Source organism: Rhododendron vialii, chromosome 7a (genome assembly GCF_030253575.1).
Source record: "Rhododendron vialii isolate Sample 1 chromosome 7a, ASM3025357v1".
Classification (NCBI taxonomy): domain Eukaryota; kingdom Viridiplantae; phylum Streptophyta; class Magnoliopsida; order Ericales; family Ericaceae; genus Rhododendron; species Rhododendron vialii.
Window position 1 is genome coordinate 21,173,177 of NC_080563.1, and position 14,667 is coordinate 21,187,843.

Sequence of the window (14,667 nt, forward strand, 5' to 3'; positions counted from 1 at the left end):
TTTTAAATGGCCACCAAGTCTAGGCGGAGACAAAGATGCAAAGCGTGCTACGAATCAGCACTGCAGTTACCATAAAGATTGGGGCCATATGACCGAGGACTGTGAGATGTACAAGAGGCACCTTGATGATTTGGTCTCTCGGGGCTATCTCAAGGAATTTATCCAGGAGGATCCAAAAGAGAAAGGAAAAGCCATGGAGCTGGGTTACGAGTAGAACCCTAAAGGAGTAATCCATATGATACATGGATTGGCCACACCTTATACAAGGAATGAGGTTCGGCTGTTACAAAAGCAAGTCAAGCACGATCAGCACGTGATGCAATTGGAAAACAAGAGAGGGCGAGAGACTGATGTATGCAATGAGAGCTTGGCATTCAGTGATGATGACCTGGGAGAGGTCCAAATACCCCACAACGATGCATTGGTCGTAACCCTACGAGTTGGGGAATATGACATTGAGAGGATTCTTGTGGACTCAGGAAGTTGTACAGAGGTGTTGTACTAGGATGCGTTCAAGAAGCTGGGGTTGGCCCAAACAGATTTAGAGCAATCTACAACACCCCTGATCGGCTTTGGTGCAGGAGCAGTCTGGCCCCTTGGAAAGGTAACACTACCTGTTCGGGCTGGGTCAGTGGTGTTGAGGACAGATTTTTTAGTAGTCGATGTTCCCTCTTCCTATAACGCGATTATAGGAAGGACATGGTTGCACAAGATGAGGGCAGTCTCCTCGACTTACCATCAGATGGTGAAGTTCCCAGGATCAAATGGGATGGAGGTACTTAGAGGCAACCAGAGAGTGGCACAACAGTGTTTGATTTCCATCATCAAAACAGCCCCAAAGGTCCACCATGTTCATATGTTAGAAGTACCAGATCAACCAACCATCGAGGATGTTGGGAGAAGTCCGGCTGAAAAGGTGGTTGAAGGCTTGGAGAAGACTCAGATCAACGAGACTGATCCTGAAAGATATTTCTTAATTGGAGAATCATTACCAACAGACGAAAAGGCTGAATCAATAAGATCTCTGAAGGAGTATATAGATGTATTTGCATGGGTGCTTGGGGAAATGCCCGGGGTGGATGCAGATGTGATCTGTCACCATTTAAACATTGATCCTCAGCACAAGCCGATCATTCAGAAAAAACGGAGGGCAGCCGTGCAGCATGTGGATGCAGTAATTGAGGAGGTCGATCGATTACTGGAAGCTAAAGCAATACGTGAAGTCTATTACCCGGAATGGTTATCCAACACCGTTGTAGTGAAGAAAAAGAATGGGAAGTGGCGTGTATGCGTAGACTTCACAGACCTAAACAAGGCATGTCCAAAGGATAGTTTTCCTCTGCCCAGGATTGACCAATTGGTTGACGCAACCGCTGGCTACGAGCGGATGAGTTTTCTCGACGCGTATCGAGGGTATCATCAGATTGCCATGTTTGGGCCTGATGAAGAGAAGACTTCATTTATCACACCACAAGGGTTGTATTGCTATAGTGTTATGCCGTTTGGGCTAAAGAATGCTGGGGCAACATACCAAAGACTTGCAACCATTATGTTCAAGAAACTGCTTGGAAAGACTATGGAAGTTTACATAGATGATATGGTGGTAAAAAGCCAAGATAAGCAGGGACATATTACTGATTTAAAAGAAGTCTTCGAAATCTTGAGGGAATATAAACTGAAACTCAACGCCTTAAAATGTGCGTTTGGAGTTGGTTCAGGAAAGTTCCTGGGTCATTTAGTAAACATGAGAGGGATAGAAGCTAATCCCGATCAGATTGCTGCCCTATAGAGGCTTCAAAGTCCCAGAACCACTAAGGAAGTCCAGAGGCTGACTGGAATGGCTGCAGCACTTAATAGGTTCATCAGCAGGTCAAGTGACAAGTGCAGACCCTTTTTTCAGTTATGATAGGAGCTAACATTTGACATTTCTTACAACGCTTGACGAACTCTTCAGAATCCTTCTTCACTGTCGGCCACCAATAGCCTTGGGAAATGGCTCGGTGAGCGAGGGACCATCCGCCGAAGTGGCAACCGCTATTGCCAGAGTGGAGCTCTTCAATGATGCCTTGTACTTGGTGTGGGTGTGCAACTAGTAGCTATGGGCCGGTGAAGGATCGTCGGTAGAGCTTTCCGTTCGGATTGAGCCAGAAGAGAGCGGCCTTGTTGCAGAGTCGGTGAGTGTAGACACCCCATTCTGGACCATCCAGATAACGCTATTTTACAGTCTTTTATTTCTCTAATGATGATTAAAGTCGAGAACACCCCGAGGTTGTCAATGTGCTTGAGCTTTGAGCATCCTAAACTCCTCTCAAATCGGACTCCATTCCAAGCCCTTCAATCCAGAGCCAAATGACCTCAACAAAACCCTGCTTTCATACGCCAATATTGTGCTGGCTGCGCTGGTAATCTACCACGTGTTAGTCATCGAGCGTTGACTTAGTTTCAAATGGCGCACGCAGGTATGTATCTGGCGCACGCCAGTCAAGCCCGGTCAAATCAACTTATTCAGCCACATAGACGAGACTTTTGTGCCACCCTGACGTGGGCTACAGTCCCCCTGATGATTACACTCGGTAGGAACGTTCCCTCTCTCTCATACACCCTCCATCAAGCCAAGTCCCATGCATTTAATGCATGGGAGGCTCCCTCTCTTAACCCAACCAGCCCTTAACCCAACTGATCTCAGTCTTTCTCTCCTCTATAAATACCCCCCTTTGCATTCATTTGCAAGGGGTTAACCACATTAAGGAGCCAAAAACCTTCTTTTTCTTTCTCTCTCTTCTCCTCCATTGAAAGAGGAAGAAAAGGAGTTCTTCAGTCACACACTCCACTGATATACCCCCCCCCCCACATTGTCATCATCCAATCTCATCCTCCTCAAACCAAAGCTCAAGTCATCCATTCATCCCCAACCAAAGGTATACCACCTTTGTATTCCTTTCTGTTTTCGACCCCTGAGGGGAACCAGTAAGGTCCAGGCTAGTAGTCAATACTAGTCCTGGCTTTAAACTGGTAAAACACAACAATCGTGTGAGATGAAACCTGGCGCACGCCAGTACAGCAAAGCCGTACGCCTGTCATGGCAGTATGTGCACTATTGGTGTGGGGATCATGGATCGTCCATTTTTACTTGCTTACACTTCTGTTATCACCTTAGCATGCTAATAACCAATTTTACAGCTTCCATATCCTAGAACTGTTTAGCTGTAGCGTTCAATACTTACTTTTATTTGCTTTGGAGTGCTTCTGGGATCTTTCTGGTCATGTTCCAGAACCCAGACAATGCAAAGCCAAGCACTGGCCAAATGGTAAAACTGGCGTATGGCTTTTTAGGACTGGCGTACGGCAGTGTTGCTAGGATCCAGTGGCTGGCCCTTGCATCTATCTTAGTCTTGGCCTCCTTTCATGTCCCCACACTGTTTATGGAGTATTCTGTTTCTTCCCATGGTTCCTAGCCATTCCTGTTATCTATGGTTTTCATATACATACTGATATGAACTGCGTGGTTTGTCCTGGGTGTGCGTTGGTCCTTTTTCAGAGCCCAGAGGGTTGCAAACAAAGACAGTGAGACCAGATTAGTGGAGTATGCCAGTCATGTGGTGGCGTGCGCAGGTAGTACCAACTTGCAGTGGTTCAGTCAGTGCATGCTGGTGCGGAGCCTGCTCGCGTCCCTATAGAGCAGTGTACTACAACTTATTCAGACTGCTCTTAGTGCTTGTTCTCAATCTATGTTCATCATTGCAAGTAAAATCATCATCCACGAACATTTTGTCATATAACTGCAATTTATTATAGTTTTAATCCCCATTAACTGTTCCCCCGCCCTAACTGGCTAAAGAAATGATTAATGAGAGAAAAATGCAAATATTTTACAAAATGCCTAAGTAGAGACCGATCTCTGGATTGGGCGAGAGGGGGGCCATAAAACCCTTCCCCTCTCGTAACTTAACTCCTGAACCTCAGATATCAAAGGTGACGACGGACCGGTCTACGCCTTTTCAAAATCAAATAAACGTAGCAAACGTTTTCGAGTTCGGTTCCTTGGGTGTATACCACTAAAACCCGAGTGGCGACTCTGAATCGAAGCATTTCGCCGCGCTTTCAAAAAAAAAAAGAAGGACTGCACCCGTTTTCAAAATGACAAAATTGAAAATTTTTGGGGCGTGTGCCCACAGTGAGCGTCCTTCTTGTCGGTGGGAAGGATGTCATCTCGCAGGTAACCAATGATCTCGTCCATCCAGCTCGGGCCAAGCTCTATGTTGAGCACCTCTTGGTCCAATGCTTAGAGCTCAAAACAGGGTTTGTCAATGGAATTGAAGGAAATAGAACGGTGCCCTGTGGATGAGCAGGCCGAGGCGAGCCCTGCAAGGGCGTCGGCGTGGGCATTCTGTTCCCTAGAGATGTGTTCGACTCGGATAGCTTTGAAGTTTTTGATGAGCTGGACGGCGGTGCTGAGGTAGATGCGCATGCGATCATCCCGAGCTTCGTATTCCTCGGAGAGTTGGTTGACCACTAATTGGGAATCGCTATAGACCACGAGTTCTTCGATGACTAGGGCCTCGGCAGTCTTAAGTCCGGAGATCAATGCTTCATATTCGGCCTCATTGTTAGAGGCTGGGAAATTAATGGAGAGTGAGCTTTCATGCAGGATACCGGAGGGGGAGAGGAGGACGACGCCTGCACCTGCGCCCCAGCTGTTGGAAGCGCCATCGACGTACATTTTCCAAACATCTCGATGAAAAAGCTGCCAGGCTGTGCTAGGGTTAGCTTGGAGTACTGCATCGGTGTTTGGAGCGAGAGCCGAAGCGGTAAGGTTGGACGGAGTAAGTTCGGCAATAAAGTCGGCGAGCACCTGAGCTTTTATTGATGTCCGAGGCTGGAAATGGATTTCAAAGCTTACAAGTTCCACGGCCCACTGAGAGATTCGGTTAGAAAGATCTGCCTTCCGGAGGAGAGACTTGAGAGGGTACTCGGTGAGGACAATGATGCAATGTGACTGGAAGTAGGGAGCGAGCTTCCTGGAAGTGGAGACGAGGGCAAGAACAAGCTTTTCCAATGGTAAATAGCGTGTCTCGGCGGGGGTCATCGTCTTACTTGAGTAGTAAATGGGTTGGTGTTCCCATCTTTCTTGCCGGACGAGCACCGAACTGATAGCGTGTGGAGAGACGGCTAGGTATAGGAACAGGTCTTCCTGGCCCCGAGGGGTGACAAGTAGTGGGGCTCCGGAAAGGTACGTTTTCAATTGTTGGAGGGCTCGGTCACAATCTTCTGTCCAATTGAAACCTCGTCGGCTGCCTTTCAAAAGCGCGAAGAATGGCTGGCATTTGTCAGAGGAATGACTTATGAACCGATTCAGGGCGGTGGCCATGCCTGTTAAACGCTGAACGTCCCTCTTGTTGTGGGGGGGCCGAGAGTTTCTCGATGGCAAGTAGCTGAGTGGGGTCGGCTTCGATACCGCGTCGGGAGACGAGGTGGCCAAGGAATTTGCCGGAGCTTACACCGAAGGCGCATTACTCGGCATTAAGGCAGAGCTTATGCTTTTTGAGAATTTCGAAGGCTTCGGCAAGGTGGGCTAGGTGGTCACTTGCAACCATGCTTTTGACTACCATGTCGTCAATGTAAGCCATCATGGTGTCACCGAGTAGGCGTTCGAACATCTTGGTTATCATTCGCTGAAAGGTGGCTCCAACGTTTTTCAGGCCGAAGGGCATAACTAAATATCCGAAAATGCCATGAGGGGTAATGAAAGCCGCATTGTCAACGTCTCCTTCGCTCATGGCAATCTGATGGTAGCCCCGATAGGCATCCATAAAACTAAGTCGGGCATGGCTGGCCGTTGCGTCCACGAGCTGGTCAATCCGTGGAAGGGGGAAGAAATCTTTCGGGCAGGCGTCATTGAGATTGGAGTAATCAACACAGACTCGCCATTTACCGTTCTTCTTTTTGACCACCACGGTGTTGGCCAACCACCTAGGGTATTGTACTTCTCGGATGGCCTTTGCATTTAAGAGCCGGTTGACTTCGTTTATGACAGCTTCGGAATGGATCGGGGAGGATCGCCGTGCTTTTTGCACAATGGGATGTTTAGCCCAGTCGATGTTGAGCTCATGGCAGATAAATGAGGGGTCGATCCCGGGCATTTCGTACGGGGTCCACGCGAATACTTTGATGTTCCTTTGAAGGAAATCGAACGTCTCGTTCCGATCGGTTTCGCAAAGTGAGGAGCCGATGAGAAAGAAACGAGAGCTGTCTTCGGTAATCAGGAAGGTGATAAGATCTTCTTCAGCTTTTTCGTCGGCCGGCCTGCTGACGTCTTCCAGGACTGGGGCCTCGGGGACTTCGATGAGGTTGACCCTGGAGGTCTGCTTACTGCTTCGGACCGCGTTGACATAACATCTTTTGGCCGCGGTTTGATCTCCGTATACGTCTTCCTGGCGCCCATTGGCGCCGATGAAACGGACCACCTGGTGATAAGTGGAGGTGATGGCCTTTAGCTTATGTAGCCAGGTATGCCTGACGATTGCGTTGTATGGGCTAGGAACATCGACCACCACAAATTCCATGTCGAGGACCACTAAACCGGCACGAACTGGGAGAGTGATCATACCAAGGGGCCATACCAGAGCTCCGCTGAACCCGATGAGGGGAACTTCAGAAGGACGGAGGTCAGTATCCGAGAGCTTCAGGTCTTTAAAGAAAGAGTAGTACTCCCTCCGTCCCACTTTGTTTCGCCTGTTTCCTTTTTTGGACGTCCCAAAAAATTGTCTATATCTCACAATCTATAATATTTTATATATTCAATATGGATCTTGTTTGATAGATCTCAATTTATTTTATTAAACAAAGTTCTCAAAATCATAAAAAACATTATAGATTGTGAGATATAGACAATTTTTTGGGATGTTCCAAAAAGAAAATAGGCGGAACAAAGTGGGACGGAGGGAGTACATGACTTCGGCTGAGCTGCCTTGATCAACGAGGATGCGTCGGACGTTAAAGGTTCCGATACGCAGCGTGATCACGAAGGCATCGTTATGAGGGAGCTGGATGCGGTTGAGGTCTTTTTCGGTAAAGGTGATGGTCCACTTGGAACCGTCATCTGTTTTTGAGCGTTTGAGCTCGGGACCAACCAACATGATGCACTTGGAAGATGCTGCGTCATTTAATTCGGCACGCAGGACACGAACGGCTTCAGAATTGAGAGGGCCGTGGATAACATGGATCTTTTGAACTTCTTCTTCGGTGTTGCTTTCTACGCGCTGCGCAGCCCAAGTCTTTTCGTGGTCGATGAGGTTACCGAGGTGACCCTCCATGACAAGCTATTCTAAATAAGACTTAAAGGGTTTGCAAGCGGTGGTGAAGTGACCTTGTTCGTTGTGGTAACTGCACCGAACGATAGGGTTTTTGATCTTCCCATTTTCGGTTCCAAGCTTCTGATTCGGGAAGGAGAAGAAGGGCTGATCCTTTACTTGGTCTATGATCTGGTAGATAGGAATGGTAAAGACGGTCTTTTCGGCGTTGAAATCATTTGGCTTCGGTCCTTTCCTCTGGGCCTGCATGATGTTGATCTGCTTCTTTTGGATCGAGACAGATACAGGAGCAGGAATGGAAACAGAAGCAGAGGTGGTTTTTGAGCTTGTGGGCTTCCCCATGCCTCTTTCGGCTTTAGATTCGATGAGCTGGCACCAAACCTCAATGCGAGTCATAAGGTCCTTCATGGAGTTTGGCTTATGGCAGGCAAGGTCGTCGTAGACTTGCTCGTCTTGGGGGGTGAGGCCGAGCTTGAATCCTCGGGCTGAGATGAGACCGTCACATCCTTTTATTTCATTGAACAACTCCCAGTAGCGACCGGCGTACTGTCGAAGTGTTTCATCATTTCGCTTTCGGAGAGCGAGGAGGGAATCAATTTCCTTCTCGTGCTTGTTGCTTGTGACGAACCGAGCCATGAAGGCATCGCAAAGGGAGTCAAAAGAGGAAATCGACCGTGCTGGGAGCTGGTTAAACCATATAAGACCCAAGTTGCCGAGGCTGGCGGGGAAGACCTTACATAAAAGAGCATCGTCCGAAGACTCGTTCCGGAGAAAAAGGGACATGACGAGCTTGTACTATACCAGGTGAATGTATGCCTCAATCTTGCCAACGTACTTGGCAAATTTGGGCTGGGTAAATGCTTTTGGGGGGCGACCGAGTCAATCTCTCTTGTGACGGGAGAGGTCGTGAGTCTTTCGAGTCTGGCGTCGCGGTAAGGTCAGATCGAACGGTCAAAACCATCTGGACGCTTGGACGCGGTACGCTTCTTCGGGATAAGTTGATCCAACCTTTCATACTCCTTTTTCTTCAGAATGATGCCTGATGACTTTCGGGGGGAGCACTCATGATGGTCTCTTCGGCTATCCCGAGGGGAAGGTTCGAGGCATTCAGTGACTGGGCTTCTGTTGCGGGCTACCTTGGCGGGCCTCGGGATGCTTGGGGAGGATTCATGCTGCCCCCTTCTGATCCGAACCGAGTGAGTGGATGAGGCTGAAACCCTTCCTGTTCCGAGTCTTTCGAAGGCGGATAGTTTCCGACGAGGTTGTTTGGGAGAACGAGAACGCTCTCTGTGTCTTGCTTCCCAGTTGGTTCGGCCGTCGTCTGCATCTGGTGGCTCCAAGTGGTCTTTGACTGAGGGCCGGGACCGGTGTTCCACCAGGCGGCCTCCTTCGCGGCTGCGGGAAGAGCTGTGATGACTTTTTCTTCTGCCACGGCTTCCGGAGGAATGAGTTGGGGAGATCTGCAGGAGAAGTTTGATCTCCGCCAGCTCATCTCGAACGTGTTTGTCACGTTCCATGACCGTTGTTAGGTTGTCGATTTTTCTTTCCAGGTGGCGGATGTAGGTGTGGAGTTCAGAGGGTGGGGCACCGTCTAGTGTTGAGGTTCCGACTCCGACTCCAATGGACACATGAGCTTTTCCCTGGGCGTTGGCTCCGCCAGAGGTCAGGTCATGGCCTCTGAGAGGGCCAAGTCCTAGGATAGTGTCGCTGCAGTGCGTTTCCTCGACCTCCACCATATCTGTCGTAGGAGAGATGGACGGGATGAACACTAAAGAGGAGGCTAGGTCCCCAGTAGAGTCGCCAATTGTGGGGGTTCGATTTGACGGGACCTTGTCCTGGGCTAGGGTTTTCCCTCTACTGATCCGCTCTCATGTCTTTGGTCCTGCAACAAGTCACTAGGGCTTAGGTAGCCCAGTGACCCTCCGACGATCAAGTCAGATCTCAGGAGAAGGCGTAGATCTAGGGTTTTTTAGGAAAGAATGACATACCTCAAAAGATGAGTGTCCCTTTATATTTATAGACCTACGTTTGCTTGCCCTCCACGCTTAACGCGTGAAGAGTACGCTCGGGTAACCGCTTCGGGTGATGTCATATATGACGATAGGAGCGAAAACGGTTACGGAGCACATGACCAGATCTGACCACAATGATTACATTTGCCACGTAACCCTCTTAATCCTCTCTGGTATAACAAACTCTCCCTGCACGAGCTCTGCACAAACGTCCACACAAATATATTGCATGTTGCTTGCAATTTACCAGAGTATGCACAGAAGGATCTTCCACCGAATGGTTATCCTAACAACATATCGAAATCCATTTGTATTGATTCGAACGATAGCATCCCTTTTCTGACCTCGGTTTACGGTACCTGGCTCGGTCACCGGGCTCGGAACCGAAGCCACCACAATACTTATTTTTCATTTATGAAAGAAATTGAGGAATGAGAATATAAAATAACCAGTTTTTTATAAAATCAAATCAAAATTATTAAGATAATAAGTAACTATACATAAATAATTGTTAATAATATTAAAAATCAAGTATATACAAAATAAAAAATTTAAAACTCGAGAGCTCAGGGTGTTAGGGCCGGGCCCAAACATAGCTCTGCCACTATTCCGGAGAGAGAGGAATCGATCCAACGTCGCACAGTTGAAAACCCATTTTTCCCATGAGCTACTGTACATGAACGTTATTTTTGAAAAAGAAAGATACTGAAATTACAGTTACCCCTGGAGTTGTTAAATGCTATGTTTCAGTCCCAAACAATAATTATAATAAGATGTACTTTTATTGCAGTCGCCCCCCTGGGTTTCCTAAATTCTTGATTTTGGCCCCAATAATAAACTTTGTCCTTTTGCTGTTATGCTTTACGTGCAATATTTCGAAATGTTTAAATAATCCCTGGATTAGTATTAAAATCTATATAAAGTCTATTATAATTATTACTAGTCCTAATCCCTTAGGAAATAAATAACATATATAACCACTTTAAATAGTTATTAGATTATTTTTAAGAAAATTGGATATAGCTATTTGGATATAGCTAAATACATACCAGAGTGAAGTTATTTGGGTAAATTATAATTAACCCCCTCAAACTATGCCTCAGAAACACTTTACCCCATAAGTTTTTATTTCTGACACTAAACCACCTCAAACTAATAAAAATGCAGAACTAGTTAACTTCTATAACATAGATAATGTAAGTTACTATTTTGCCCTCCATTAAAAACGCTAACAAGAAGGATCAAAACCCATTCGTTTGCCAAAATCCCAAAACGAAACAACTGTATGAGGAATCGATTGGGATTCCTCCACCATTTTGTATTTCCTCCTTGTTTCCCATATTTTCTGAGCAGCCAAAAAGGAATCTTACTAGGGTTTATACAACGGAACAATTGTATATACACGTACACGTACTAACACATAATGATCAGTCAAGTACCTGTCGAACATGGTGGCAATGGTCTTGAACGCTAGTATGAGGGACCGATTGGAGTTCGCGCCGCAATTCTGCCACCGGCTAAGCGATGACGAGAGGAAGTTGAAGGTGAAGCTGTTGGGCTTAGAGATGACGATGGATAGTTCGCCGTCGGTGAGGAGGAGGTTGTTGGGCCCACCAAAGCATACCAGATCATTGTCACCGGACTCGTTGATCAAGTGGGACTCTAGGACCAGGCTTTCCAATTGGGCATTTGCAGATTTGCTTTTCGTTTTGGCTTCGGATTTTTCTTGTTTTCAAAAATAGATTTTGTCTTTTGTTTTTGTTTTCTGTTTTGGATGTAGATGTAGAAAAGAGAAAGGGCAATAATGTCTGTGATTTTTAGATGAGAGGACATGTGAGTTACATGTGACATTTTTCATCCAATTTATAACGGAACGCAAACAAAAGTTGCATTTCCATTGGTTTGTGGGCGTTAAGTGCCAAAAATAAAAGTTTAAGGGAGTAAAGTGTTCTAGAGGCATAGTTTGAGGGGGTTAACTATAATTTACCCAAGTTATTTTTGTGTAACAAGGAAAGATAAGTCATGATTAGTTTTGTTAATAACTAGTGCATGTCCGTGCCTGAAGGCACGACTCGAATTTGGTATTCAACAAATTATTCAATTTTGTCCCTCTAATCTTTTGAAGGTCAAGACCCCATTAGCAAAATTCGAACTACACAACAACCCGTGCATACACAAATAAACGCTATCTAAAGCACGATGCCACATCAACACGAAATCTTGTACCGTGCGTGTAATATATCAACTCTTACCCAACGAATCCAACTACGCAAAAAATAATAACCCAAGCATTTATAGAACACCACATCTATTTCAGAAATAAAGTATTGTTTTGCACCCCATTTCCCCCCAAGCCTGAATGAACTCGTGCCTAAAGGCATGACACAATGTAACAGCAAGTTTGCAACTATTCCGAACTTTTCGATTTCACATTTGCTAGAAGTCTTTTTGGAGCTACTGCGTAATAACCATGAATTTCACATGATGAAAACAAACTTCAATAATCAAACACCATGTGCAAGCGTGGAGCTATAATAAAATTAATTGAGCTAGTATGACAAATATAAATGGAAGGTGAGTTTATAGATCTCCATTTAACTCAATATGTAAGCATTCAAATTTCAGATAAAATAGAATCCCACATCATCACAAAGTTCAATTGTTTATCACCCTATCAATAACATTAGTTTGAGGGTGGTGGCCACCACCCTCAGAAACAAAAAGATCCATGTGAAAAAGCACACATTGATCATATAAATAGAAGACAAAAAGATCCATGTGAAGATAAAAAATGTATAAATACAAATGTATACCAAATGTATGTATTTTCATTAACCCAAATAACCCAACCATAACATTCAATCAAGGGAGCATGGTACCACCATACTTTTAGCATTTGCCCAACAACTAATCAAACAAAGAGGAGTAATAAGAATAAAACGATCAGATCTACTGGCATAAAAAAATCATCTTCATCTTCGTTCCCAATGAAAGCTTCCAGGAGGACACCCAGAGCATTTTTTTTATAGCTTCACTACAACCCCATTCTTTGAAAGCCTTGCAAGCTAGCCTTGTGCATGCATGTACCAAAAAGCAAACGTAAATGTACTAATTCATTTTGGCTAATTAATTGCACGTTCATTATCAAAATAGGCCGACCTGTTCAATATAGGTGAACCATCATACGCACTTATCCAATCCAACAAATTCAACCTCATTCCTCCCTAGTCCTCCTTGACAATCAGTTTCATAAAGGTAAAAAAAAAAACTATTTATACCTGGCAATGACCAAGTAGATCCTTTAGTGCTTTGAGAGGTTCTTGAGCAATTGATAAAAATCTAAAGAAGCTTCATGAGCCGCCATTCAAAACCATAAAACTATGGTAAAACAATTCCGACCAGGCAAAAATTTGTTTAAATATCTATGTAGTTGCCAACTCTTACAACAATTAATAGTAGATGATAAAAACAAAAAAAAATACTACAAACTTTGAGTTAGAACATAGATGGCAATGGCATTAAAACTATGTCGGAAATAAACTCAAACTATCACTCGTCGGTAGTCTCTAATCTGCCAGGTCCATCAAATTGTACACATCAATCCAAACAAATAGGATTTTTGCTACTAATAAACCCAAGCAAACAAAACTGACACATAGGGCTTTTTGCTTATTACTTTGAATCAAACTCTCTTAGGAATACCCTACCTGTCAAAAAAATGATAAAAGAGCAATCTTCATCAGCATCAAAAGCATGTACTACAATATATTTGATAACCCAAATGATCAATGAGTACTTTTTAAGTTTTTTCCATGATACAAAGGGTTGCCTACTTCACATATATCCCAAAACTTTTTCCAAAGTAAAAAGGATGTTCTATTATTGAGATAAGATCCTTCCAATTATGGGGGGAAAATGCATATCGAACAGAAAATTAAAGCAATTTCGCTACCATAGCTTACTTTTTTTCCCTTGGCCCAATGAAACCAGAGCTTGCTTACATTCTCACTTGATGAAACCTCCTTTACAGTAAGGAAAAAAAAAGTTACAGGAAACATGGAGAAAGGGAAGATGATGACCTTGAAACATGGTAAACCCATAAGTTACATTCTAATGGAATATCCTGTATCATGATTTATCGGTAAACCCATAAGTTAAATGACCTGCATTAAGGAAAAAATAAAATGTTAGGAATTGAAATAATCCATACCCTGAACTTAGTGCACTACAGTTTCAGTTTCTAAGGTTTACCTCTGACCCTTTCACAGCATCAAACTATAGCCACGAACCATTCATCGATTGAAAGGATGGGGAGAAATGTTTGAAACAAAAGGGATAGGAGGAGGATAAGTAATATGGAGAGGAAGATATACGTCGATAAACAGGGAACAAAATTAATACTTACAAATTAAACTTCAAAAAAAATATAAAAACTGTATAAGAATTGGAATATTGGTAATACTTACAACACCGTCACTCCTACAAATCGGAGTATTTGCAGAAAAATTCACTTGAAAATTTCGTATTACATGCCATCACTCCTATGAATCTGCAAAAAGAAAATAAAAAGAAAATTATTAGTAACTCTATAAACAAAGGAAAAACCATAGAAAGTGTAAACAACTTAATGCATAAAGGAGATCTTTTGATTTTTGGAGATTTGTCAATAAAGAGTTTTGTTAGTAAAGAGTTTTCTTTATAAGCTCTTCCAATTTTTTTTCAAGGTGATAAGGTAATCACGGAAACAAAGGATTCCTTTTCGGTAATAAGGTAATCACAGCAATAAGCCCTTCCTAATTACCAAAAAATCTTTTACCAAAAGTCACGGAATCCTGAGGGAAATCACCGAATCGTAATCACCAAAAATCACAGAATGCTTTTCTTTTCAGTTTGGAAATCCAGCAAGTCATGGGGATTAAAATGTGGAATGTAAAACCATCATTACCAAAAATTCGTTTATGTTGGAAAAAATTAATGGTTAAGATTTATGGAGTGAATTTATGTGGTTCCCACACGGTCATGAATTGTATTATAGATGATCATATCAAAATTTCCTTATTACGTACTCTTTCTATAATCTTGATGCCCAAATCATGGAATCAATTATGGCATTTCTTTGGTCAATAAAATTTAAATTAAAACTTACTCGTATTTAGGTAGTCATAAAATTTAAAGGGAAATGATTTTGCCACTCCATTTTTTGTTAACGCCACTCCCCTGCAAGTGTATTTTTGCACAATTTTGGTGGAAGACCGCTCTATTTTATAATATAGATTTTTATTTCAAATTTTGGCTGATTATAGCATTAGTATTAGTCACTAATTTCCGAAATATTATTAGTCAAT

At 43.8% G+C, this 14,667-nt stretch overlaps 2 protein-coding genes across 2 annotated transcripts; both read right to left on the reverse strand.

Annotated features, from left to right (window-relative positions):
- Positions 1-5,510: 5,510 nt before the first annotated feature.
- LOC131332789 (uncharacterized) lies at positions 5,511-7,313 on the reverse strand. The gene is made up of 2 exons (XM_058367090.1): positions 6,968-7,313; positions 5,511-6,649 (listed from the first exon to the last, which is right to left on the reverse strand). Exons 1-2 carry the CDS (start codon positions 7,311-7,313, stop codon positions 5,511-5,513), a joined length of 1,485 nt encoding a protein of 494 aa, XP_058223073.1.
- Positions 7,314-7,319: 6 nt separating this feature from the next.
- LOC131332790 (uncharacterized) lies at positions 7,320-8,093 on the reverse strand. The gene is made up of 2 exons (XM_058367091.1): positions 7,755-8,093; positions 7,320-7,679 (listed from the first exon to the last, which is right to left on the reverse strand). Exons 1-2 carry the CDS (start codon positions 8,091-8,093, stop codon positions 7,320-7,322), a joined length of 699 nt encoding a protein of 232 aa, XP_058223074.1.
- Positions 8,094-14,667: the final 6,574 nt, after the last annotated feature.